At 44.1% G+C, this 27,376-nt stretch overlaps 1 protein-coding gene across 4 annotated transcripts; it reads right to left on the bottom strand.

Moving 5' to 3' along the window:
- Window positions 1-10,956: 10,956 nt before the first annotated feature.
- chka (choline kinase alpha) lies at window positions 10,957-27,223 on the bottom strand. Of its 4 annotated transcripts, none has more exons than XM_080303360.1 (13): window positions 26,740-27,219; window positions 25,446-25,554; window positions 25,049-25,109; window positions 23,949-24,002; window positions 17,051-17,164; window positions 15,715-15,848; window positions 14,851-14,955; window positions 14,585-14,643; window positions 14,404-14,491; window positions 12,599-12,707; window positions 12,418-12,524; window positions 12,229-12,310; window positions 11,218-11,530 (listed from the first exon to the last, which is right to left on the bottom strand). In XM_080303360.1, the coding sequence occupies exons 2-13, from the start codon at window positions 25,460-25,462 to the stop codon at window positions 11,471-11,473; spliced, it is 990 nt and encodes a 329-aa protein (XP_080159486.1). In that variant the 5' UTR covers window positions 25,463-25,554; window positions 26,740-27,219; the 3' UTR covers window positions 11,218-11,470. The 4 variants fall into 4 exon arrangements, with proteins under 4 accessions (XP_026028228.2, XP_080159486.1, XP_080159485.1 ...); XM_080303359.1 differs by having other exon boundaries at window positions 25,428-25,554; window positions 26,740-27,212; XM_026172443.2 differs by lacking the exon at window positions 25,049-25,109 and having other exon boundaries at window positions 10,957-11,530; window positions 26,740-27,223.
- Between the last annotated feature and the right edge of the window lie 153 nt (window positions 27,224-27,376).

The raw sequence follows: 27,376 nt of genomic DNA, 5'->3' as shown, positions 1-27,376 counted from the left end.
ATGAGTTGAAGGCCGTCCCTCAGATGGCGTCACAGAGGATCATGCGATGGGCAGTGTTATTAAGAGCCTATGAGTATGTCATTAAATACAGAGAAGGCAAAAATAACAGTAATGCTGATGGTCTGAGTCGTCTCCCTCTTCCAGAGAACCTCCCTAAAGAGGTGGCAGCTGAGGACCAAGTGTTGATGGTAGATCAGGACCAGGAGGGCGTGATGACATCTGAGCAGCTGCAAAGATGGACAACCAAAGATCCCATACTCTCCAGAGTGCGTGAGTATGCTATGAGAGGATGGCCCACTACGCAGCATCCTAATTTTCAGCCCTACAGACAGAGACAACAGGAGCTGAGTGTGCAGGATGGGTGTGTGCTGTGGGGGGCGAGGGTGGTGATACCAGAACAAGGTCGACGCCCCCTTTTGGAACAGCTACATCAGTCACACCCAGGAATGAGCCGCATGAAGGGCCTGGCCAGAAGCTACATGTGGTGGCCGCATATGGAGAATGACATTGAAGACAAGGTGAGGTCCTGCAGTACATGTCAAGAACATAGACACAGGCCACAAGAGGCACCGCTACACCCCTGGGAGTGGCCAGAAAAGCCCTGGAGAAGGATACATATCGATTATGCTGGCCCGTTTTTGGGTAAAATGTTCTTAGTAATAGTGGACGCCCACTCCAAATGGTTAGATGTGTATCCAGTTCCATCCGCTACAGCAGCTGCAACCATAGACTGCCTGAGAAATTGTTTCAGCACGCACGGCCTTCCTGAGATGGTGGTCTCAGATAATGCCCAGTGTTTTGTAAGTGCACAAACTAAAGAGTTCATGGCAAAGAACGGAATCACTCACGTCACCTCCGCTCCATATTACCCCGCCTCCAATGGGTTAGCAGAAAGAGCAGTGCAAACGTTCAAAGAACTCATGAAAAAGAGTACTGGAGACACTCTGGCAACCAAGTTAAACAGGGCTCTGTTTAGTTACAGAATCACACCACAGTCCACAACAGGGAAGTCTCCCGCTGAGTTGATGATGGGCCGGAAGTTGAGGTGTACTCTTGATCTCATACACCCTGACTTGAAACAAAAAGTGACAGCAAAACAAGATAGCCAAAGACGGTATCATGATAGACATGCCAAGGAACGCATGTTTGTTATTGGAGACACAGTATATACCAGAAACTATGGCAGAGGACCCAAATGGATACCAGGACTTATACAGGAGATGACAGGGCCTGTTTCCTACTTGGTGATGCTGGGCAATGGGACAGTGGTGAGGCGTCACGTCGATCAGCTGTTTGCCCGCCTGGAGCCGTGCCTGGCAGCAGGAATGCCTGAAGGCCACCCGGGGGAGCCCCCAAAGGCAGCCCCAAACATCAGCGCTGAGACAGGAGACGAGGATGAGAGACACATAGAGGTGCAAGTTACACCAGTGGTGAAGCCACATATGGAGAGTAGTGATTCGCTGGAATCACCTGCCACGGGGTTACGGCGATCGCAAAGGACCAAGAGAAAGCCGGAGCACCTGAGAGACTTTGTGCCGTGATTACGGTGAACTGTTATAGGTTAACCTAAGACTGTTGGACTAAAGGTTCACTATTCCGGAGTGAAATTTCAATAAAGGCTGGGGACGGGGTTGTTGCATTTTTTTTATAAAGGTGAAGTTTTGGTTATGGGTATTTTCTGTAGTGATTAAAACTACAGAGTAGTTCCAGTTTAAGGGGGGAGGAATGTTATGTTGTGGCAGGGATTTGTCCACCAGGGGGCAACAGTGGTTGGGGAGCTTTCAGTCTGTGGGGGCGCAAGCCCCGGTTCTCTTAATAAAGAAGCAACTGTGAGCTAAACATGGTCTCCGTGGTTCCTTGGTCTTAGGATATCACAAGCAGATTAGGTCTGTAATTTTGTTCCCAGGTCCAGTTTGTATTTGTGGATTTGTGGAAGTTCTTCATGGTTCTTCGTCACACATGGAATTCAAATGTGTGATAAGCTGCAGGATTCAAACACAAGTGTAACTTATAAACACATGTTCATACTTTTATTCCACAATCAGAGAGAAAGAAACAGAGAGAGAGTGCAGGACAGACAGACAGGTGACAGTCTCAGGTGTACACACTGCTACACAACAGCACAGAGAAGCAGGATTTAGTGTTTGTGTTATTACGAGTGTAAACAAGAAGAGTTCCAGATGGTGCAGTGGACACATGTGTGACTGCTGTGATTAAAGCATCTTTCTTTCAGCTTAACGAGTGAACCGTCAGCTCGTTCAAACACACGTTAAAGTGCGTTTGGCTCGACATCACCGAACAGAGGCAGCAATATAACACAGCTCACATTAACAGTGCAGTGAATCCTGCTTGTGCCGTGATGTTCAGGACTGCAAACCGAGCAGCATTCACTTCGTCACGTCGCTGGGACGTAATCAGCCTTAAAATGCGTCCTTGAAGGATGCAGCCCCTGAATTGGGATATAGCCAACATACATGCCGAGGGTGGGGAACTCCAGGCCTCGAGGGCCGGTGTCCTGCAGGTTTTAGATGTGTCCTTGATCCAACACAGCTGGTTTAAATGGCTAAATGGCCTCCTCAACATGCCTTGAAGTTCTCCAGAAGTCTGCTAATGAATTAGTCATTTGATTCAGCGACCCAGGGTGAGACCTAAAACCTGCAGGACACTTGAGCCCTGGCGGTCCCCACCCCTGCTATATGCCATCTTAAAATGTGTCACGCTACAAGGTGAGAGTCCCCTTTGTTGTGTCAGTTAGTGATGGAGACATATACAGGTATTTGCAGCAAACTATAATTGATTGTTCTTCTCTCCTAACTTCAGTGCAGCTTGTAGAATAAAAATATAAATGAAACTGTTAACATTAAAGCTAACAGCTGGCTGCTTTCACCTTTACTTTGTGCTACATTCCTGTTCATCAAAACATCATTGCAGACAAATAAGGTCTCCATGTACCTGACCTGAGTGCATCTCTTAGAAACAAAATATCACCTCTCATTCTATTGGCTGTACCTTCATGATGTAAACAATGACGTGCATGCAGCGCAGCTATCGCCTCCAACTGTGCAGCCTTACTGGGTTTGCTGTGAAATATTTAAAGAGATCAAATATTTTTCCTCTTAATGGAAAGCATCACAAAGTCAAGGAGTGTCTCGAAGGCTGAGACGAGCTGAGGCACGAGTGCAGGGATCATTAACCGACAGACCGAAGCAAAAGGAAGATTTTAGTGTCTGTTCAAAAAGGCAATTGAGAGCCCAAAAACAGGAACTGAGATCCAAGCGTGCACGACGCCTCCAACTGACATAATTGCTCGTTGTTACCTTCAGATTACCAACACACACCACAGGAACGTCTTTTCACTGAGGGCCACTTCGTGTGTGGATGAAACAAACAGACAGCAGGTCTGCTCAGATGTGATTGGCTGGAAAAAATGTCATTTATTATTGACGCTTGACTTATTTTCCTTATCACACCTGAGTCTGCTGTTGTAAACATGCAGAGATGTGAGGGGTATGTGACTGAATCAGCTTTTTAAAAGTGTTGGATGAAACATCTGCAGGACCTGTTGTTCTGTCTTTACTCTTAGAGAAAGAGAGAAACTGGAGGGGCTGTTCCTGCTCTGCCCCTCACAGCAAACTGGACTCTATGAACTAAAATTAGTTGAAACAATTGGTTAACATTTCTGTTTTTACGTTTGACTACGCACGTTTAGCTTCATTTCTGCAGTTCCACAATAGTATGTGTGTTTTATCCCTGGTATGAAAAATGTTCAGCTGCTGACGGGACAGAGTTCTTTGGAGTCGTGATGCAAAAACAACCTTTATCTTCACGGCGATGTCACACAGACACACTGAACACTGATTCTGAGGAATGCTTGACTTAACAAACACTGGTTGTTGCACAATCACAAAGCAGAACATGAACATATTTCAGTCTTCTTCTTCCTCCTGCTCCCTTCAGGGGGCGCCACAGCAGATCATCAGCCGCCATCTCCTCCTATCCCAGCATCCTCCTCTGTCACACCAACCCTCTGCATGTCCTCCGTCACTGCGTCCTTTGAGGTCTTCCTCTTTTCCTCCTGCCTGGCAGCTCCATCTTCATCACTCTGTCCAGTATATCCACTGTCCTTCATTCCCTGCTCGGTCATCTCTTTTCACTTCCTGTGTCATTGTCTTTTATTTTCTTATCTCTAGTCTATGTCAGAGCGCCTGTTTCCAGGCCCCGTCTGCGGTCTCCAGTTCCTTGTGCCTTTGGATTTTCTCCCTTTTGGACTTTTCACTTTTGCCCATTGGGACTTTGTTTTGTTTTCTCATTGTTTGTTAAATCTCACCTGTTTTCCACGTCTGCATTTTCACATCTCAAAGTGATATTTGAGTCAATTTCAGGGCTTGTAAAGAAGTTTAATCAGTAATTCAGCTTCTACCAGGTTCTGACTGTGAGCCGCAATTACACATACAGTCGGGGAAGATGGCCCCGCCCCTCCCTGAGCCTGGTTCTGCCGGAGGTTTCGTCCTACTAAAAGTGAGTTTTTCCTTCCCACTGTCACCAAAGTGCTTGCTCATAAGGGGTCACATGATTGTTGGATTTTTCTCTGTATGTATTATTGGAGGGTCTACCTTACAGTACAAAGCACCTTGAAACGGCTGTTGTTGTGATTTGGCTGTATGAGTCAAACTGAACTGAACAAACAGCATTAAAACATAAAACACAGATGATTAGAGCTCATAGCCAAAGCCAGTGCAAAGAGAGCCAGAACTCTGCAGGGCCAAAAAACCTGTAGTGATGTAGGTCAACGTTACCTGCTGCTCTGACAGTGGTATTTCCTCCTTTTGCTCGTGCTATCTGTAGATGCTGAACACCAGCTCACACCTCATCGGTCTTAACATAATAAACAGATTTAACACAGGTTGCTAGGCCTGTATGCTAACACAGTTATTTCAGATAAATCACCCTGAAAAGCCCCAGGAATCCTTCATCCAGTAAATCTGGCGCCTCTCTAACTTTGTCTTCCTCAATTTTTTGTTTTTTAGATGTGATTATCCTTGACGGTTGTCTCCTGGTGCACGTCTGCACTGCTTCCACTCTGCCTTCTATTTTCTCACTTTATGTTTTGATTTGATTCTTCTCTGAAAGTGCCATAGCACTTGGCTCTTCTTTTCTATGCTCAAGTGCTTTCATCTAACATTCACACTCAGATGGATGCATTGGAGCAACTTGGGTTGGCCAACCAACCTTCCAGTGTGAAGATGACCTGCTCTGCCTTCTGAGCTACAGCCTCCGCATCCTGCAGCACGTTACAGGAGTTGCAGGAATTTCATGCAAGAACTGGCCGTGTACTACACGTGACAACCCTTCTTCATGGTATTCTTCACTTTCAGGCTTTAGACTATGGTGGCATGTCAGAGCTGCCTGATCCCTCCAGAAGCTGAAGGAAGTATCATAAGAGGAGAGGAGATTAAAAAATGGACGGAGAGGAACCAAAGACAACAAATAAGGGAGGACTTCTTGACCACATGGCGTATGTCGAGGAACCAGCATCCTCCTCGTTCAACGCTGGTACAGGCAGGAATAAACATGCTGCTGTTGTTAGACGGCACCATAAATTCTACTAACAGAAAAGACTCTTATTCTGTTAATGCACAGCAGCAGCAGCCTGTTGATTCAAAGGTTTTATTTAGACATCGGCTGCGTTTTCACTCATTTTCAATCCGGTCCTTGTACCTGACCATTTTCACAGGAATGCTGTGTTCGTTAACCCACTTAACACTGACCTGTGAATCATTCAAGCACAAGAAGGCTCCTAACTGAAGAGGTAAAGCTGTGTTGCATCCATAACAGACAACTTAACAAAGAAGCAATTTTCAGTGATTTCTCCGAACACTTTACCAGCAGAAAAAACATCATTTGTCCTCATTCTTATAGTTCAATCTAAAAAAATCTTAAAGATCTACATTTCTGCACATAGAGAGAAGGGTTTCACTTCCTAACTTTAAGTGGTATTACTGGACCATTGACATAAAGCTCATGAAAATGTGTTTACCAAACTATAAAAGTCATAAATGACTTCAAACATAGTTTATTTGAGCACTGAAGCATGATATAATGCAATAAATGTGAAAATTCTTTTTGAAAAGATTTTCAAACTTGGTAAATGAAGTGCTGTCTTTCAAGGTCAAAATTAAAATGATGAGAGCAAAACGGTAGCCAAGAATTTAGTGCAAGTAACACACAGCTTTTCTTTTAATCAGCAACTCAATGTATAAAGGCGGGTGACGAGTGCTCGCCTTTATTTACTCTACAGGAGTCTTTCAAACTTAGTGAAACGAGTGTGATGCGAGTCAGTGAGTCAGAGAAGCTCACGGCAGCGATAATGAGGCTGATTGTTGTGGCTATGCTGATCTTTTCTGTCAGTAATCGCTGCTGTTTTTGTTGGTGTTAGCTTCTGTTAGACGACATAAGGTAGTGGATACATTTGTGTACATGAGAACGTAATCAAGCTGAGCGTGAGAAAAGAGAGGCGGACTTTTAGGACACTTGCTGTTGTCAACTCCGGGGAATAAATGATGCATGTTTTCATGTGTTGAGCTCTGCCTTTAGTTCAGGAGATGAGACGACACGAGGAGCAAGAGGATGACATATTTTTAAGATGTTGGTGGCAGTGTCCCTTTCCTGTTTTCATTTCTTTGGGAAAAATGTTAAAAATGTCAAAAATCCCATTGATGCGAGATCGCATCACATTTCACTTCATTTGGAGTATTTGCAGACTGCTGATTTGGTAATACTGATATAAAGAAGAAACGTCTCCATGCTTTGGTGCCATGTTTTCCTGACTTTAGGACCTACCAAGACAGAAGCCAACTTTAAACTGTTTGGTTGAAGTGACTTCAAAAAAAGATACTGGTTTAATTCTTCTGAATTCTCTGCGTTATTATGAGCTTGTGGCTCTGATGCATATTTTTAATCTTAACTAAATTTGTTGTGAGTGAGTCAGCTGTGTATATTTTGCATCAGGGCAAAGAACAGAGCTAACTTCTGGTGATGAATGCTCCAAAGAGAGTGAGCTGACCCCCATAAATGATGCGCACCATAATATGAACCAAACACATGTAAACAGGCTCCCACTTTATATAATCAACTGTCAGAACTGCAGTGCTGCTTACTAATGGTAAAGAAGCACCACACACTTGAGTTTCACATTTATGGAGAGGTTTTATTGTCCTAACTTCCAACTGTAGGATCTGCTTTAAGCCGCAAACTCTCAATTCGTTGTTATGGAATTTGATACATTGTAGCTGTGTCATCAAACAGAGCTGCCCTTATTGGCAACATGTTGACGCTGGCTAAGGTGATCTTGATTTTGAGCAGTGCGTCTGGCTGTAGCTGGGCTGCTCTGAGCCAAGTATGACTCATCACTGTTCTCAGTGCGACATTACACCGTCTCCCTCGTCTCCCTCGTCTCAGCCTCCATTATCTCAATGAACATTATACATTAATCTGACCCGCCCCTACTGTGCCAAACACTCTGCGACATTCAAGCAGGAAGAACACAAAAGAACGTAAAAGTAAATCAAGCAAAGTCACGTATAAAGTAGTGAATGATCATCATATCTTAAAGACCTCATGCTACATCACTTTAGTTATATAAAAGGATAAAAATAATGTTTCCTGGGATGCAATTGACAATCTTCTAACTGGGAAAACCCACTTTCTACTTTTAATAATTCAAACTTTCCTTTTTGATAAAGCTTAGAGTTCGGGCTGGATCAGGTGACCCTGAGCCCTCCGTTCTACAGGCTGGGGGACTTCCCATAGTGCAACTACTGCATATCATGAACCTTTGTCAGCTCTCTCCTTTGGTTGGTATTTCATCCATGATCTCTCTGCCCCTCTTTTCTCTGTTCATTTTCTTATCTGTTCCCATCGCCCCGCCTCCCCCCTCCTTAAACCTGGCTCTTCCTTCCCACTATCACCAAATGCTTGCTCTTCTGGAGCCACAACATGACTGGACTGGAAAATTAGAACACAGTTAATCTGTTGTGATGTAATGAGGAAACTGAGATACTGTGTTGGTTTCCATTCAATTTGATGAATAATCACTTAACATGCACGACACCAATTTTTGCTATTTTTAACCCAGCATAACGGCTTCAGAGGCACCGCGCGTCCTGGCAAGTGCCAATCATATTAACCAAGACTGCGTATCCAAACAACCACCAGAGTCAGCTGTTTTCTCATTTAACTTTTATTTGTGCAAAGCAGTAAATTTACAGCCAAAGTCATTTCTGTGTCGCTGCAGTTCACCTGAAACCTTTAAGTATGCTGTTATCTGTACGTAAGCATTCAGTATAGCTGCATAGATAGCAAAGGTTATCGCTACGAGCCACGTGACAGCGTAGGTGGGGCTGCTCTTCACACAAAACAACATCGTTGTATAAAAAAGGTGGATTGAATCAACACAAAGTACATTCACAGTAACAACAGTAATGTAAAAGGTTTTCATTAGTTATAGTTAAGTAATGTTTTCTATATAGTTTAGTGAACAGTGCCAAAAAGAAACAGAAACAGGAGTGAAGGTTTTTGTTCCCCTGCAAGGGTTTAATTACAGTTGGATTAGAAGAACCAATTAAAGACTCATTTTAGTTCCTTTGGTCCAAAATGTGCATAAAACCTAAAGTAACGAGTACAGAATGTTAAATACTTGTAAGTTGTGATGTTGGTTTTTTCAATATGGAATGTAAGAACACACAAAACATCACAATACTGAGAGACAGCATGTACAGCAATGAAAGGTCAGGGCAAATTTCAACAAATTAAAGACAACTTCAAGTAAAGACGGAGTACAAGAAATGATCGAGAAAACAGAAAAACAAGTACTGTAACGCTTTGAATTTGAATATTTATCGAGTATAATCCACTGCTCGCAGACCTTAAGTCTCATTGTATCAAAATTTCACTACACCTAAAAAAAAGAAAATATAGTAACTGTACAAAAGTACACCTGCATGTAAAATAAAGTCACAGTTCGTCACCTCCTAAAACTGTCCTCAAAAGTGCCACAGTAGACATTCAAACACCTCTGCATGCTTCTGCTGTCAAATGTTTAGTGTAGAGAAAAGTTCAGCTTCCCCATCAACAGGTTCCCTCCACTGGGAAACGCAGCATTCGCCAGGGTCACATTTTCAGTTTGGCTGCTTCCACAGCGCCTTTGTGGTAGCTGTACGACTTTATTTGTAGCAGCACGATCACATTTTTCAAATCTGGGGTCAAAGTAGGATCTAACAGAAGAATCCTTGGGTCACATTTTGGACTGGCTTTTGGTAAACGCCCACATCCGAACAGAGATTTTACAATCATGGACAATCACACACTTACTGATGCTGCTTATAGTCTAGTTAACAAGGTCATAAAGGACAGCCATCGACCCCAACCACCAAGTCCCTTTCGACCAGTCTAGGGTTAGCTTTTGCTTTGGGCACAACTAATCCTCAGTGATGATCTGAAACCTCGCTTGTGTTTAACTTTAAACTGTTGTCCAAAGTGTTGGGATTCAGGGAAGCGAGAATAATCATTTTAACTGACATGCATTAAAAACTATTTCCATTTTTTTCCTATTGCTTTTCTCCAAAACAAGAGTGAGGATTCATACCGAGGGCTGGAGTCACCACCACCGCCAATGACACCTCCTTTACATTTTCAGAAACCAGATTTAGATCAGGTCTCATACATTTTAGGATTGAAAGCTATAAACCTGTTAGAAGGATTGTCTTTCTACAAAAAGGTCAAAGTCTACAGCGGGGTGGGCTTTGATTAAACCCAACGCTGACGCCTAAGCCTAGACGGGTGGCCAACGACCTGATGATGTTAAAAGGTTAATAAAGTCGATATACTAAGAGTTGGTAACGAGGTCGAAAACGATGTCAGCAGGAGTCCTTGTGTTACATTAATAGTGTATATTGATTTTTTTTAATGGAAAGCTTTGTTGTCATTGTCAGTCTAGCGGGCACTGCTATGCCCAATTACAGTATGAAGAGGTACAGAAATAACAGGAAGATCATTTTTCACAATGTCATTTAAAGGCATGAAAAATGATGCCCCACCACTGATTGGTATACAATAGCAAAATACTGCAATGATGCAATTACAACTAATCAGGGTGAGGTAGAACTTGGCTGGTCTCAGGATGTCTGCATGATCTCTTTGTGCCACGTCTCTATATCAAACCTCTATATCACCACCTAAAAGTAGCACCTCAGAGGGAAGCTTGACATACACAGGACAGTGTTTGTCTGCTGCACTGCTGCATTTCTACCCTCACTCAAGCAGACAGTGGCCATAATGTGCGCTTGGACGTGACTCACATCAGTGACTCAGCTCTTGGAAACAGAGCGCTCTTGGTCTTAACTAAATGCCCCTTCAACAGCAGTCCAGTTACAAGAAGTAATTATGCAAAGTTTGACTTTGCAGCAACCGTCAGCATCATTACTCTGGATTACGGCTACAATGATGAGCCAGCATGGCAGCAGGCACTTGGGCCAAAACACCAGAGACGTCACCAACGAATCCATCACCACAATAAGGAGCCATTGTCGTGTGTTCAGTGTGAAGCTTTCTTCAATGCGGCAACAGCATCTGGTTCCCAACAGACGGTTTAGCAGCCAGGCTAAATCAGACAACACGACGTAACGTGTGCAGCTGTCACAGTGAGCCATAATAATAATGACAACATGAAACCACCACACCTTTGTCCCTTAAACAGTTACGTGAAATCACAGGACTATAAGTAAGTCAGCTACAATGTGTCCTGTTGTAAGGAAGATACCTGACGTTCGATAGCTTTCATGTCGACTCGTTGAGGCTACCCCAGAAAAATATTCACATGTTTAGACATTCAAAATAACCGTGTTTGCCCTGGCCTGAAGATAATGTCAAACACACAAAAAAGAAAATGAAACAAACACCAAGTGGGAAGAAAGTGGAACGTGTTAATCTATCAGCCCACCAGTAGCAGACAGAACCAGGCTACTGGGAGCTCTGGCAGAAAAGTTGAGGTTGTGATTCTTTCCCACACAGCAGACACATACTGTACATACACACTGATGCAATGCTAACACTTTTGAGCTAGCCACGCTTTCAGAACGTTCATGTTAGTGATATGGTTCAAACTGGGCCGAAACAACCTTCTGACCAGCGATGAAGGTTAGTGCGAGTCCATGTGTTTCCTCTGTTTTGTTTTGGGGGGTTTTGGCCTTCAGTTACGCCGTGTAAACTTTGAGCTGCAATGATTGTGGGGCATATTCGAAGCACCTACTAGCCACGTGATCAAGGTTTGGCTTTGGTCAACACAACACCAACAGTAGCCAGCAAATACCAGCAAGGCAGGGAGTGTAAGTAAAGCGTAGAAACTTTATCAGCCCGTGGGTCCTTGACGTTTTGGCTGAACGTGCTGTCAGAATACTGAATCGTCTCGCCTCCTTTACACAGCCCAGGTCTTCTTCTGCTGGAAGTAGGCGTCAAACCTGGCCTGTGCGTACTCCTGCAACACAGGTAAGCACAAATGAATATGTGGAAACAAGGGCTTGTTTTAAGTAAAAACAATAAATCCAAATGTAACCCTGCGTGCTCCGGGTTAAGTCACACTAATAGAACATCAGTTCTTTGCACAGTGAATTCTTCCTTCTTCTTGTTTTAGATGTTACATCAGTTTGCTTGAAATTCACATTCGTGACTTTGCACTAATATCCGAATTAAGTGTTGAAAATGTTATTTAAAAGTCACATTGATGAGCTTTAAGTCTGGATCGTTTTAACCAGTACAATCTGTGCACGCTTCGGATTTTCACCAAGCGCAGCTTCCTGTCAGCTGGTGTGACAGTGTCCCGCTGCATGGCAGCCCGATCTGACCCGAGGCTGTCAAAGAAGCTGAGCACAGCCAGGCAGAAGCTCAAACTCCAACCAGAGGTAACGGTAACTTCTGTCACTGTTCGTCCTGAACAAACATATAAATTCCATGCTTCTCTCTTTTAATGACCACTGCGCATCTTTTGTGACAGCAGAGGAGACGACCAGGAATGCCCTGAATTACCTGTTTCGATGTATCTCAGTTTGGTTCAAATTAAATCCTCCTCTTCCCCACTTGACATTTTACCAAAGCTGAAGTTCAGATCTGTGCCCCGAACAACTTTGATATTGAGTAAAGTAAATAAGGACTCAAGGTAAGGAAGCAAAGACTCACCAGATATCCAAATTTGATAGTGGACAGCCGGGCCTGGATGATGGACCACAAGCCCCAAAAGAAGTGAGATGCCAGCGAGAACCTGCATCACAAAGACACAAAGTGTTTTCTACTTCCATTTAGCTTTTCACTGCAGCATCCTGCGACTTACTCTGCGTTAGGTAACGCATCTTTGTACCCTAAGCTCACCTGTTCACCTCCACGTACAGCTCTTCTTTCAGCTTCATTTGGTCCTCTGCGCTCAAGCCGTCGAACCCTTGATCGGACTCGCGCAGGTAGCTCTCAATGAAGTGGAGCTACGAGGAAACATTTCATGGCAGTCAGCAGTCCGTTAGAGAAATCGAATGAGCCCACTAACTATTTTACACACCTGCTGGGCCTTTGGAGGGTAGTTCTGAGCGCTGACTTTAAAGAAAGGAAACTCATCGCAGTTGTAGTCGTACATCCATTCACAGAAGTGGTTACCGATGTCGAATCCCCTGCAGGGTCAGAGAATGGCAAAGAAACAAGAGCACGTTTATGAGCCAGCGCTGTTCCTTGTTTTGGTTTAGTTATAATTAAAAAGATAAGATTCTCCCACAAGCAGTGACTGTAAAGTCGCAGTAATCCCGTGTGTGATTCAGTCTCATTCGTCCCTCAAGTATTCCCGAGTGCCGTTTCCCACACTGTTATCAGGAGCAGGACCTCCCCGTGCGGCGGGGGAGGCAGTGACCTGAGCTCGACCCTTTGCTGTCGCTTCCAGAGAGAAAAAGCAATAACCCACAGCATGTTTTGTTTTGTTGTTCTTCCTGTGCATGTGTTATAGCACACGTGCCTCACAGGGTCACGTGTTCTATGTTATACATGGACAGGACTTAAAGGGGCCAGGCTGAAGGGAGCTGGGAGGAGCAGGGAGTTCTGGGTAACATGCAGTGTTTCCCAGAAATGAGCGACGCATAAAGACAGAGAGGTGCAGAAACACAAGCACATCGTTGTATTCTCGTCTACTTCGGGTCATCGTCGCCTTTCTCTGGCCTTCATCCTGTGTGCCCTCAGCAGCCTGCCAAGTTCTGGTTACATAACAGCTGCAATTAATATTTCAACAGATTAGGGTGGGCGTGAGTTAGGACGCTCGATATAACGATATATATCGGGTGACGATATAAAAACGTCTATTTGTTTCGTAGTGTGGCAAAATAAACTGTTTTGATGGTCGCTGTAGTGGCTGTATTCATTTATTAAAGTTCTCTCTTTCTCTTATATTTAATATGACCACACTACGGACGGACAAGCGCCGGTAAAACAATGGCGTGGCTCCGCCGTCCGCTTGTTTGTTTTGCATATTAACCTTTCACAATAAAGCTCAAGATCCTGTTGAGACTTTTCAAAATAAACTAAATCCCGTGAAACAGTATGCAGCGTTTACGGCTGAGAAGCAAAAAAGAGGCGTCAGGTGCTAAAAAATAAACCTTAGACGCAAACGTTAGAACGCTTTTCCCCGCAGCACGCCGTGTAATAAATACTCACAAAGAAAACGGCGGCTGTTACAACTTGTGTTTAAAAATGTATCGTTTCATGCGTCGGCTAAAAGTCTCGACTCCAGCTGGAAACACTTCAAACAAGTCGAGCTGCCCGAGATTCACAGAATTTACAGAAAATGTTACATTTGTGTGATTTATATCGTTATCGGACGATAGATGTCTTATATCGGGATATGAGATTTTGGTCGTATCGCACAGCATGAGTGTAGGAATATCACTAAAACGCAGCCATAAGCCGACTGTGGCGGTTTTTCTTCTTGTTTACGCTCTGATTCTAGTATCTTTGTTTACCATTATAACCAGATTACAGGTTATAATCTGGTTAGAGAGCACTGAATGCGACACAGGTTGGTAGGAGATGAGTGACGGTGACGCAGCAGCTCAGCACTCGAGTCAGGCTGTGCTCGGCACATCAGTTTCACCAAACCATTAAAAAACTGTAAACATGGAGGTGTTTTTATTTCTAATATTTTTATTTCATTTGAATTTTTATTTTTAATGATGCTGATCCAGTTTATCGATCTGCTTCTTGTTTCTAATGCTAACCTACAATAATAACAGTAATGACATTAATAAAGACAGCAATGGACTGATGCAGAAACAGCTGGTGAGGGTTCCCAGGTCAGATGTTACTGCAGGTGTCCTGCTCGTGTACCTGTAGTTGTAGCTGCTGTATTCAAAGTCAATGAGCATCAGCTTCTGTTTGTCTGAGCTCTGGCGGCCTTTCAGCAGCAGGATGTTTCCTGAAAGGAGCAAACACACACAAGTTAGCACTGCTACAACAGAGGAAAAGAAATGGATGGTATGAAGGGCGACCTCGCGTCTTCAGGTTTTACCTTCCTGACAATCGTTGTGGCAGAAGACCACGGGAGAATGAGTGGACTCGAGCAGAGACCTGCACAAACACAAAGGCGGTCACTTCATTATAAAGTCATGGATGTTTAGAGACTCTCAGCTGTGCTTCCTTTGCCCTCTGCGCCTGTGTAGCCGAGATTTTCACGCATGTTTCCTGTGGTAAACCAGCAAGTCTTGCGTAACAGTCAGGAAACACGCATGTGTCATGTGTGCAGTGTTTTACAGCTGCATGTCTGCAGCAACATACCTGAGCATTTCCATCTCCTGTGGGAGGTTATAGCTGAGCAGGCGGTTGAAGCGACGCAGGTGCGCCTCTCTGGTGAAGCTCAGCCTCATCACTTGGCTCAGGTACCTGATCAAAGTGTTACATCCACACACATTAATGAAAAGAGGAAAAAGTCATAGTAGAGACGTTGGAAATGGAACACACTTGTGTTGAAGTTACATTTAGTCAATGATAGCTTAGTTTTAAAAATGATAAACAATAGTTTTTAAAAATAATGAAAACCTTTTCTCCAATTTTTAAGCTGGTCTAAAAATGTCTTTGTGTTTTTGCTATTTGCTCACGTTGGCTGCTATTTCAATTTGAGCAGACAAATATGTAGATGCATGTAAGGCCCACAGTTCAGTGAACTTCAAATATATTCTAACCACATCTGCTCTATGGGTGTAATTTTCTCTTTACAGGAAACCAAAAGAATGGCCAGATAATCTCATCACATCTGGCAGCTTCCATGTGTTTCCCAGGACAACAGTTCCCAGGTTTTCCCGTCAATCTTTTATGGCGGGAAAATCAGTCAAAGAGCCGAACGGCCGGACTCAGCAGGCGATCAGCCAGACATTTAGGCATGTATGAGGAATACTGATGGAAAAAGACAGCGGCCTTTATCAGCACACGCCAACAAACATTGTGCAATGTAAACCTCGTAAACACTTGACGCATGAGGTTGAAGGTATTTCAAGGGGAAGTGCACGGCGATAGGCGGACGGCCACCTGCAGAAGCCGATAAGTAATCAGTGCTGTGACACGCTATCTGGGAGAACTTGAACTGAGGAAACTTTTCATGTGCTCACTGCCTGACGCGGTGACGTACGGGCTCGGGTGACTCACTTGTCCATGGTTCCAAACAGCCACTTTGGTTGCTTGTTGAAGGGCATCCTCATCCCGTGAAACCTGGCCATCTTCTGCGCAACCTCGGCCGAGATGCTGGAGTCGCTCAGCTCACAGGTGTCCAGTTTACGGCTCTGTCAGCAGGACATCATAAAACTGCATGAAACCATGACTCTGGCTCTAACTGCATAAATCACAGGTTTGGTCAGGGTTTCTTTGACATCCAAACTAAAATCTTATCTTGCAGAGCCCCGGTGTGTGAGAGGCGTTGGGGGTTTTTCAGACATCTGAAAACAATCTGGTCTCTGCATCCAAACGTCAAACAATTTTTAAGGTCAAATTCTGTTCTGTAAGTAATTTAAGCCTCTAAATTCGTCACTGAGCAACTTTTTAAAAATATCCAGCTTTGTTGTCACACCTGATATTCCTGTTTGAAAAGTTTTGCGACTTATCACAAACTGCGTTGAGCAATTTTGAAAAGCCCCGGACCTCAAACTGTACACGAGCTGGAGGGTTGTGTTTCCACTTGTTTTTATCCTGACACACACACACAGTTGGGTATTCATATCATGTGTGGACATAATGCTTTTCCCAGCCTCTTACCCTAAATATAACCTAATTGTAATCCTGTAACTAAAACCACATTTTGTGTCTCAAAATGCCGTCAGACTTGTGGGGACTGGTCCCCACAGAGATTTGAATACAAACACACACACTTTAACATTTCTTTCCTCTCAGTCCTAATCTTGAAAAATAAAGTTGTGAGTATTGGCAGCAGTATTGGACTTCTTTGAGTGCTCCTAAACTGCTAAAAAAAATCAAATAAACCACAAAGAGAAAATATTTTCTCTAAAACAGATTTTTGTAAATGAAACAAAACTTTGAAACCAGGTGAAATGTATTTGGAGTTTGTTCCCAACTTCATTAAACTAATCTTTATAAACTTTAGCAAAAATGAAAATAAAATGCACATTGTTTTGTAAAAAGACAGGATGTACGTCAAAATAAACTATTTCCAACAGGATACTGAGAACATCAGTACTTTGGGATAAAGTTCAACAGACAGCAGGAGTGCAGCTTTGAGAAGCCTTGGACAAAAACAAGGAAAGAAATACATTTCCAATTGTGTTTATTTATAAGTGACATCACTTCCTGCTGTTGCAGCTGGTGTCCATGAAAAGGTGATTTCGTGCTGACAACGTGATAATGCCTATTCATCCCGTAACAGCTGATCAGATCGATAAAGCACCTGCGTCTGGATCATAATGTTTGCTTCTAACTTGATTTCTGTAGAAGGAAACGTGATGCGTAAGTGCAGCTCCGCACGGGGACTTACGGGGATGTACTGCTCCAGGCGGCCCTGAGGGAAAATACCGTAGAGTTTGGGTCCGAGCTCTCGCTCAGCCAAGATGGCGAACATCACGCTCTCCAGCACCATGGCCTCGGCGCCCTGAAGATACACAACAGCAACACCGTCAACGTTTCAGGCAACACGGTGTCAGAGTTCACAGCACCTCCACCGTTAGCTCCCATCACAGCCGCAGAATAGCAAATGAGACAAAGAGCTCTTTCTGGTCACGCAGGCTGAAAACGTTAAGATTAGAGTGGATGAATCCTCTCCTCAGCCACTTTCAGACACAGGCAGACTGCCTTTGAAAAGGAAAAGTCTTCTTTTCAGGGTTTCTGGTAGGCAGCCTGCCAAAACTGCTTTACATGAAAAGGTCTGACGTGTGAAAATGGCACAACTTCAGCAGAGTGAAGTGCACGTCTGAAAGGGGCTTAGGAGGCAATCAGGTGGTGGAGGACAAGGATGGATGATTCTGAATGAGGAGAAATGTTGTGGTTAGGGTTAGTAGGGTTTGCCTGTCAAAGCGGTGAGGAGAAACACAAGAGGTAGACGAAAATCTCCAGCAAGACTTGGCTTTGCAGTTGAAGCTGCTGGAGCAGAGGAGACAGACGGCCTTGTGTTTTCTCGTTTAATCTTAGAGACGCACAACGCTCCCACGGCAACACGTGCAGCCCGGAGACCAACGGGGGGGGGGTCTCATGCCAGCACAGTCACGTGTCCTCAAAGACAAAACTGTGTGCCGACTCGATTCTGCTGGAAACCAGGCTTCTCACCAAATATGCACCAGGTTTGGAGTTAAGTCTACAGTCGGGTTTCTTACTTTTACTGGAGTTTAGTTTAGGGAAAGTCATGAACAGACCATCCATGCTATTAAATCCTGTCAGGAACCAAAGACCACAGCTATCATTGATTTGTGTTTACTTCTAAGATTAGGCTTAAAACTTTCCTTTTTTAGAAAGCATATGGTTACAGCTGCATAAGCACTCTATACATTGACTATTTCTTCTTCAGTCCCCTTTTTCATCCACCATGTGTTTATACACATCTCTGAATTTAATCATTACTTATTATCACTCTGTCTCTCCTCCACAGCGCGTCTTTGTCCCATCGTCCTCGCCTCACCCCCCAGCCGGTGGCCCCGCCCCTCCCTGACCTGGTTCTGTCGGAGGTTTTTTTGTTGTTATTTGGCACTATATGAATAAGACTGAACTGAATTTTCTTGTATTGCTATATCAGCTTCAAACTGTTTGAAAAGTCTGGAACATGCAGCGTTCATCAGCTCAGTGATTTCTGAAAAACTATTAACTTTTTCAATTTTCTTTAGTGTCTTAACTTTGAAAATGTAAAGTGTAAATTGCTAAAGTGCCCATTTGATTTGAATAACCTCCACGTTGTGCTGCAGTTCAAGCCTTGAAATAAAAATCAGTGATATATTGCCATCCTCATACTGTTGAGTGAATAACCTTGAGATAAACTGCAGCAGAGACAGAGGTTTGGATCCAAACGTGCGCCTGCTTCTTTGGATAACAGCCATGGGAATGTTTCATAATGAGTGCCCGACAGGAAGCCGACTCAAAGAAAACAATGCTGCCCACTCTGTGGCCTCCTAAACATTATGAATTATTATGAACCACGTCCGTCTCAAAGCAGAACAGGACTGATCTGCCAACAAGGAAGCACAACATTGGACTCCAGGTAAAATCTCTTTAGGGAATATGGGAATCTCTGCTGTGACAAAGCTGCATGCTGCCTACACATCCAGTAACCAGTCTCTGTTTACCACGTAACTTGGTAAAGCTATACACACGGATGAGATTCTCTCGGTTCTCATGTGTTACATGGACAAGGTGAGGATGAGAAGCATCATAGGAAGTAGATTATAGTAGCGCTATACGAATAAGTCTGATTTAAACTAAACTGAACTGAGTTTTTGGAAAATTTGACGTCAGCAGAAATTTAGCAGATGCACGTTTGGTAAAACGTCGCCTTGCTCTCGAGTTATCACGTTTACAGCTGCCTGGTGGGATGACGACAATATTCCATCTGCCTTTTACGGCAGCTATGTGGCTCTTTTCCTGTTTTCTATCATATCTGCTGAAGAAAAAAGCAGAACAAACAATGCAGCACTAACAAAACACCAGTGAATTGGGCAGTACTTCGAACCTCTCCCTGGTTAGGATTGTTGCCCGGCTGGTGTAAAATTTGAATGTTCTCTTTCGTCACACGGTTCAAAAACATACGTGGGCGTTGGCTTTTGGTAAGCTGGCAGAGCCTGTGGTTGTGCATGTGAGCGTCACTGGTTGTCAGTCAGGTGGAGCGTCCTCTGATCCTGTGATGGTGTCTCGAGGCACTCAAACTGGTTTGTGAACCATTTCCACATCAATGATTGTTCTCTGAGCACTTTGTTGCTAACATCCACAGTTACCACCAATAACAGTGGCAACCTATTTACAGTAACTGTCAGCACTGCATGAGTTCTGGGATTATTAGCAGCTTAATAGTTTATTGACCTGGTTAAGGGAACGTCTGAACTTCGCATAAATACATTTAAAGCAAACTGTTATTTCCTTTTTTCACGGTTATTTCAGTCGATTATTAATAGCATAGATATCCTTCTGCCTACATCCAGATACTTCTGTCTACGTACTGTTATGCAGTACGCTGTGTAATTATGTAGTGCATGAATTTTGACGGGGCTGTGGTTTTCTAAACTGCAAACAGCAAGCTGCTGATTTACTGCGGTTGATTGTTGTGCAAGACGCAGCATGTTCTGAATGTTTAAAACCACAACGTCACACAAACAGTAACACTCAGTGCTTCCTGCAGTGAAGACGACAGCATTGCACCAATAAGTGCGACCGTGCGTGATGCCAGTGCCTGAAAATATCTGCCGTTAGCTTGTTAGCTAGCGCTGGCAGTGCTGACTCCTCTCATCCCACCATTAAACCAAAATGTGAGGCGGTTTAGAGGATGCCTGACTTTTTGACCCGTATGGGTGCATCATACAGGTACCCGTGGTGCTCTTCGTGCAGCCATACTTGCTAGTATGAACACAATGGACGTACAGAGCGATGGAAGTGAACACGTTAGCTCCCTCTCCCGACCGCAGAGCAGCTCGTTCACGTTTATTCCTGATCGCAGGCATTTTCAAATCTCAGACATGAATTATCCACATTATCATGATCACACAAATGCTGGCAGATAACGAGGCCTCAAAGCGATCACACTGTGCTGAAAAATAAAAAAAAATAATAATAAAGTGAAAGCATACGAGTGACCCAAATGTCAGTTAAGTGAAGTCCATTTCTGTTTGATGGGCTCTTTAGAGGCTGCTGCATCAGCCCACACGGTGAGCGTGGTCGGTATCGACGGTCTCGCAGCCTGCAGTCCTCCCTCGACCTCACTTTCACTTCCTCTGACCTATTCCAAATGCCAGTGTCTGTTTTACATGCATGTTTGACTTGCTTTCTCTCCCACAGGTTTGTTAATTATCAACCAGCGTTAGCCGTAACCCCGGCTGGCGGCTCGGACGCAGAAGAATCGAAACATTCCTGATGAAAAACTCCTGCAGTTTTCTGTCGCCTGACACGGCATCGTCTGTGCTGCTATCCGAGGAACATTCGGTCTAACGTGCACTCTGTTCCTGGTGAATATTTGATTATGACTGAATCCAAGTTGTTATGCCAGTCATGTGCCGACGCTGCGTCTCTGCTCAGAGGTATTTCGCGGGCTGGCCTTGGATCAGGTGCACTGTGAGCTTCAGACAGCTGCTGCTCTAACCTCAATACTTATCCACTCTGCTATGAGTGTAAGACGATGGATTAATGAAGGTGATAAAAGGACATCAAAAGGAAGCACATTATCTAAGAGAATAGATCAAACTGAACTCCCTTTGAATAACTTAGGTGTTCCTCCTCCGAGTACTAAGTGATGATCACAACGCTAACCCTGACCTTGACATATTCAACTAATCTGCCAACGGCTTGGTAACAAAAATAATCTTTCTGCCTGACACAGATTTAAAAAATTCACATTTTTACCCAAAATATCTGTTTTGGTCTTCTCCAAAATATAAGATAAGGACCGAGGTTACCGTTACCACCTGTGACAACTTAAGATCTCAGAGAAATACAGGAGGAAAGGGGCGGCACAAGCCTTCATCGCTAAAAATGGCCAACGCTTTTATATCAAGCTACATCTTGAAACCAGCACAGGGTTTGTAGCCTAACTGTGTCACTGTGTCGTCTTCACCTGGATGTAAACTGTCCGACATGAGAGCTGCAGCTCTGCTGTGACGACTGAAACATCCAAGGAATTAATCCGCATCATCCTTTCTAATCCAAATGGGATTTACGTTGAACACTGCATTGTTAGGCTAGGCGAGGTTATCTGAAGACACTCGCAGTCCAGCGTTAGCCTCACGGCGAGCTGAAGATTAGAGAAGTGGAGTCGAGGGGGAGGAGCTGCCATCTTTATGGAAAGATACTTGAGTGGAAACAATGGCTAACTTGCTGATGACCTAATCTCAGTCCCATGACAGAGAGTCATGATTCAGCTTTGTAAGGTGAAGGTCAAAGGGGGTCACATGATGCCGCGTGGGTACAGAACTTTCTGAGTCAGTGGGTTTAAGGCTCGGTACACTGCCTGCAGTGATACCCTGAACACATCTGTGCTGGTTATCTATCACTAAAATTAGTCTTTTTATGAGGCTTGCGTAACGCGCAAACTTCCTTCACTTGTGCATTTCAGCATTTTATCTTCCTGTCTGCACATTAAGAACATGCAGCCTGTCAGCACTCAGCTTGTAATTACCCTGAACATGCTTTTAGCAGGTTTACAACACACGTATTGTAAAATGTACAGCAGCAGGATGCAAATAAACAGATCCAACGAATCAGATCCGCTGTTGACTATAGAATGAGATGGAAATAGTGAAATAATACCAGTTTACCTCAGACGCACAGCTACTCACATGTAGTCCCAACTCTGCCAACAAGAGCTCAACTGACCCTGAAATATGGACGAAATCCTGAGCTTCACCTCCTCAACTGAACCATGAAACCCTCCCCGCTCATGCCTTCTCCTGAGAATTGGACCAACCCAGAATCTCCATGTCTTCCTTTTCTTGTGAGGAAACATCGGCACCCGCTCATCGTCGCTTCATGTCGACTTAATTTGTTTTAGGACAAGGTGTGCGTATGTGTTACATCACAGGTTGGCATCCAAAAAGTTTAGAGGACTGCGAGAGAAGGTAACACAAGAACTACATCCTTCAAAGCAATCATCAAAGCAGCACCTCTTTAAGCCATTGTGACCTTTGTGTGTGGGGCTGCAGTGATTGTAGGCAGTGTACTCCATAAACCCTCAGACTGTATGAACTATTACACATTACATTTATGATTCATTTGGGGTCAATAACGATAGCCTGCATCACTGCTGGCCAGCTGACGCCACATAAGCCAACAAAGACATTCAGAACAGTTTATTGTAACATTGTAACATCTAAAGACTTTTTTGAACGAACCTTTATCACCTTAACAAGTACGTCTGCAGTCGTAGATGTAACTCTAGCTACTTAAATACTGCATCATCTCCTTTTTGTGTTTTGCATGTTGTGACCACAGTGTTAAGGTGCAGTATCACCAACTATGAGGTTAGTGTCAATCAGACATTTTTCATATGTGTACCACTAACATGACATCAGTACTTTAGTTTTTTAATTTCTCGCTAAATTAAAATTGAAATAAAACTTTTTTGTTGTCTGTTTTGCTTTTTAACCTTTGACCTAGTTTTCTGTTTTCCTGTTTTGAAGATATACACGATCGACCTGGGCGGCTGTGGTGGCTGTGGTGGTAGAGCAGAAAGGCCAAAGTATCCTTAGGAAAGTTACTGAACTCTGATTTGCTTTAAATGCGTTCACCAAAGAGTGCACTTTGAGTTCTCGAGTTGAAAACTGCTGTAAACGAACCAGAACATTTACCTTTGCTGGAGAATAGTGGAACTAAATGACACTAAATGACCTTTGTGGTGCACAGAGGCAGCAAATTCAGCTGCAATGTCATAAAACAACAATTATTTTTAAAAATGCACAAATCATGTTAATTACATTTGTATCATTAATATGTCAGTTTAATGTGATATCAAAGAGTCAACAGAAGTACATTGCAAAACTCCAAACGGTGGTAACATTACACATTTAATAAAGGCGTGTTCACACCGACTGCAGAGAAAAAGTCCCTGCAAATATGCGACTGTGAAAGTCTTCTGGAAGCAAATACACATCCACGAGGGCTGTTTAAACTGCAGGTCATGCGGAAGAGCGTGTAAACACGGGGAATAATGTCACGTCTGCCACCGGGTAACCAGCGAGGGCGAGATTTATGCTGAAAGGGCCTAGTTTCAGAAACTGGAAGGTGTTACCGTTCAAATCAAGCCTCGAGATGCATTTTGACCAAATGAGTGAAAATGTGGACCTAACCTGTGAACCTCTGGTTGTCGGGGACGTTGAGGATGCTAAGACGTTAATGACCAGCTACAGTTTATATCTCCTGGGTGTCTGTGCTTTGATGTTAAAAGACAAAATCAGAAATTGAACGGAAGAAAAAAGTAACACTTTAGATTTTCAGTCACGCAGTGTCGGGTGAGCCAGGTATTAAATTAACTGGTATTCGGCCATTCCTGTGAATTCCCCCAAAGCCCCGCCAACGCACGTGCTCAGAGAAACCTGGCGGATCCTCTTCAGGCTCAGCGTGAGTTAGAGAGGAATTTAGGGGAGGAGAACAAATCTTCTGAGAAACAGTGAGACGGGGGAGGGGGCATACACATGTGAGTCGAGTGTTGCTGTGGACGTACACTCTGAGTAGAGAAACTGTCGTCTGTTACTTACTTGGAAGTGATTTTCTTTGTTTGACTCTCGAGAATCCCCTTTATTACAGGACATCTATCAACAAGAGAAAAAGGGAAGAACTATCCATGAATACATGCCGCCAAGCCGCCCGTCAACATCAAAGCTGTGCCCGCGGTGCAGACAGTACAGTATGAGCTCAAACACACACCGAGTCTTTTGGATGCGACAGTGCAGAAGACTGTTCAGGCAGCGGCCCTCAGACTGAAGGCAGGAGCAGAGCAGAGGCAGATGGATATGAAACCTGCACTTTTACTGAGAGCTGCAGGTTTCTGCTCATCAGCATCACATAACTTTATTGCTCAGAAACAGTCTCCAGTGCAGTTACGCTCGGTTTAATCATTAGTAGCTGTGCACTCAGACAAAGGCATTCGTCCCCTAATCATATTAGCTTTTTGATTAGACATCATTAATTCCTCCTGCGGCACGGCGGAGACGACCGCAGTTACCTCGGTTAAAGGACTCTGTGATGCGGTGCTCTCGTACATCCCCGGCAATAAAAGCTAACTGCTTACGTGCTCATTAGCAAGTACACAGAGCAGAGTTAATACTTAATGCAGGTCTCCTGCTAATGCACTCTCAGCTGCAAATGCCAAATTTAGTGGCTGAATCTCAGTTGTGACTCTGTTGTGTTCTGATCGCCAGCAGGAGATTAGAATATGCTGTGCAAACATCTCGCTGGCCTTGAACTCTTACCGCTCGCTGTTTGCAAGCAAAACCACTCCGATGTGGCGAGCGCCAGCAGCTAAGCACTATCGTAAGAGTGGATCTGCTGATGAGTCTGACATCATGAACTCTGGACTCAGCGGCCACGTCATGCAAAGAGATTATTTTTTCCAAAAGAAGCACCTGATGGGCAGCAGAAATCTGATCTATCTGATCTGAGCCATCATCAGGTCTGCCGTTTGTCCGCTAGCTTGAAACTGAAGCTTACTTCTTAATGATTAAGAATCACAAGACAGGGATTTAGAGCAGGAAAAGGACAGGCAGGAGGACTTTGTTCTCCTTCCTAGCGGCTGAGCTACATGAGTGTGTGTTACATCTTTGTATTAGGCTGAGACTTCATAGATCTCATACTGTACCGTGTTTTTGGGTGGGTTCACCTGGGAACAAGAGTGCCCAAGGCACGCTCCTTTGGGAAGCCTACGGCAAAGAACACATGCATGTACAGCCATGGGGGTACATCACCATGTACAACAATGGCTAACACGCACACAAACACACATACATGAAGGCATAACTGCATGCATACACTAATATAAGCATGTGACACACATTCACACATAACGGCACTTTCACTCGTCTATTTTGTTGTTTATCTCTAACACTTTTACATGTCTGCTCTTATTTGTGAGTGTGAGTAAAAAGCAGTAACTGCAGACTAAAAACTACCGAGGGGGAACTACTTCCTTACGTCCTCGTGGCGACTCTGGGTTACTTTTTGCACAGTAAAACACTGACATGTGATGTGGCTCCCACCTGCAGGATGGCCCCATAGAGGCGCAGCAGGACGTTCCTCGGCTCGTCCCCAACACAGTTCAGGCTGTCGGGGAGGCTGCACAGAAAGAGCTTGTTGCTCAGACCACCCCTGGAACACAGACAGACAGCGAATATGATATTGATATTTGCGTGTGTGTGATTAAATGATGGATTCACCAGTGTATAGAAGAAAAACCCCAAAACTAGCAGCTCTGTAGTGGTTTCACATGTGCCTAACAATAAAAAGATCCCAGGAGGACACACTGCTCTCTTTTCCACAGAAGTTTTCCTCTTGAATAAGGGAGTGGCTTAAAATAGCATTTAGGAGCCAATACTGTTATCGGGCTGATACTGATATCAGCACAGCGACTGTAAACGCAAGAAGAGAATTTAAAAAATGACAAGAAATAATGTCATCAGCTGTCATCCAAGTTCTTGTGTTAAACACAGATACAGCTACCAGCCATCATTTTAAGAGGTCGTGACCTGAGGTTTCATTGTTCTGGCAGCACTACATCAATCAATCCTAATCTACACTCAAAGGTTCGTTTATTTAAAAAGTTTATCATTGAGGAAAATGTGCTTTGTGTAGGGTGAACGTTTACCAATCAAGTAAAGTGGACCAGATCCTATTAAATCTAACATTTTACACTTCATGTAACAAAACTACAGTTTTTCATGTAATTAAATTATTTAAAGTCAGCATTTCTGGAGTTTTTTTAGAGTGAGCACGATCTCTTTTAACACTGCTTCTCTAACCACGGTGCTCCACAAGGCTCAGTCCTGGGCCCATTAATGTTTCCTCTTTAATGTTTTCATTATATTTCTCATCACTGTTAAAAGTGCTTGCTTACAAAACTTCTACCAAAGAAAAGTGCTGCTTAAAAAAAGGCAGACTTTTTTAAGTTTAAACATTTGTACACTTTTAATTAAAAACTATCTGCAATAAAAATAATCACAACACTGATGCCAGAGAGGTTTAACAGTAATGACTGAAATGAGTTAAAGTCTTTGGGACAGTTTTTTTCTTTTCTGAGTGTAGACCCTTTAGATTTTTTTTTCTTTTGAGTGGGAGGTAGGCTCCCACTTGCTATCAACTACATCAGCCGTCGGGCTAAGAATACAGACTGCACTATAGCAGCAGATTCTGACACAGGAACATGAAATGAGCTCTGCTGTTTCGACCACTCTGGGTCACATGGCTCTTGTGAGATGATCTCATCAGACGGTTTACAGAAAAACACATCGGATGGTGAAAATAAACAGAAATAACGGTTCCGATGATCATCCGCACCTGATGATGGTGATCTGGAACAGGTCCTCGGCCAGGCTCTTCCAGGCTCCGTGCAGGAACTCCCTGCACCACAGATAAGCCCTCCTCCGGGTGTCTGGGTCGGGCTGGTCGGAGCGGACCAGCTCGTCACAGTCCTCCTGGGTGTCTGGCTGGACCTGCAGGGCGTTCTCGGTCACCAGCAGGCCCAGCGACATGGAGGGGGAAGAAGAAACCCCGTTGATGAATTTGGTTTTCATTTTGTCGACAGTAAGACAGGAAGTAGGCGAACGCGGGCCCCCTCCGGTGCGTGTGTCGCAGAAGGATATATTTCAGTTGTTTCTCTCGGTGTGGAGCCCGCAGTGCGGCAGGTTTCTGCTCTTTAGCTCTTTTTTAACAATAATAATAACAGTGACGATGAAAATAATCGTACGAGCTTCGCAAATGATGGAGACAAGCTAGATGCGTCCGTCCGCGCGCAGGGAATGAATCGCACTGAGAGACGCGCGCGCAGCATCTCGGAGTGGCGTACAAGGAGGGGAGGGAGGGGTCACATGACACGCCCGCGACCCTTCTCGTCTCTGGTTGGATGGCTGTGACACAGCCCCGCAGGACCAAAACAAACCCTGACGGTGCGTGCAGGGAGTGTCGGACAGAGAGA

Source organism: Astatotilapia calliptera, chromosome 7 (genome assembly GCF_964374335.1).
Source record: "Astatotilapia calliptera chromosome 7, fAstCal68.1, whole genome shotgun sequence".
Classification (NCBI taxonomy): Eukaryota; Metazoa; Chordata; class Actinopteri; order Cichliformes; family Cichlidae; genus Astatotilapia; species Astatotilapia calliptera.
The sequence above is the reverse complement of the archived record's forward strand: the minus strand, read 5'-3'. Positions and strand labels throughout refer to the sequence as shown.

Coding starts and splice junctions, on each gene's coding strand:
- chka (XM_026172443.2), bottom strand. CDS start 26,975: ATGAAAACCAAATTCATCAACGGGGTTTCTTCTTCCCCCTCCATGTCG. Junction 24,003..25,445: donor TCTATGGGGCCATCCTGCAG/GTGGGAGCCACA, acceptor TCTTGTTGATAG/ATGTCCTGTAATAAAGGGGA. Junction 12,525..12,598: donor ACCCTCCAAAGGCCCAGCAG/GTGTGTAAAATA, acceptor GTTTCCTCGTAG/CTCCACTTCATTGAGAGCTA.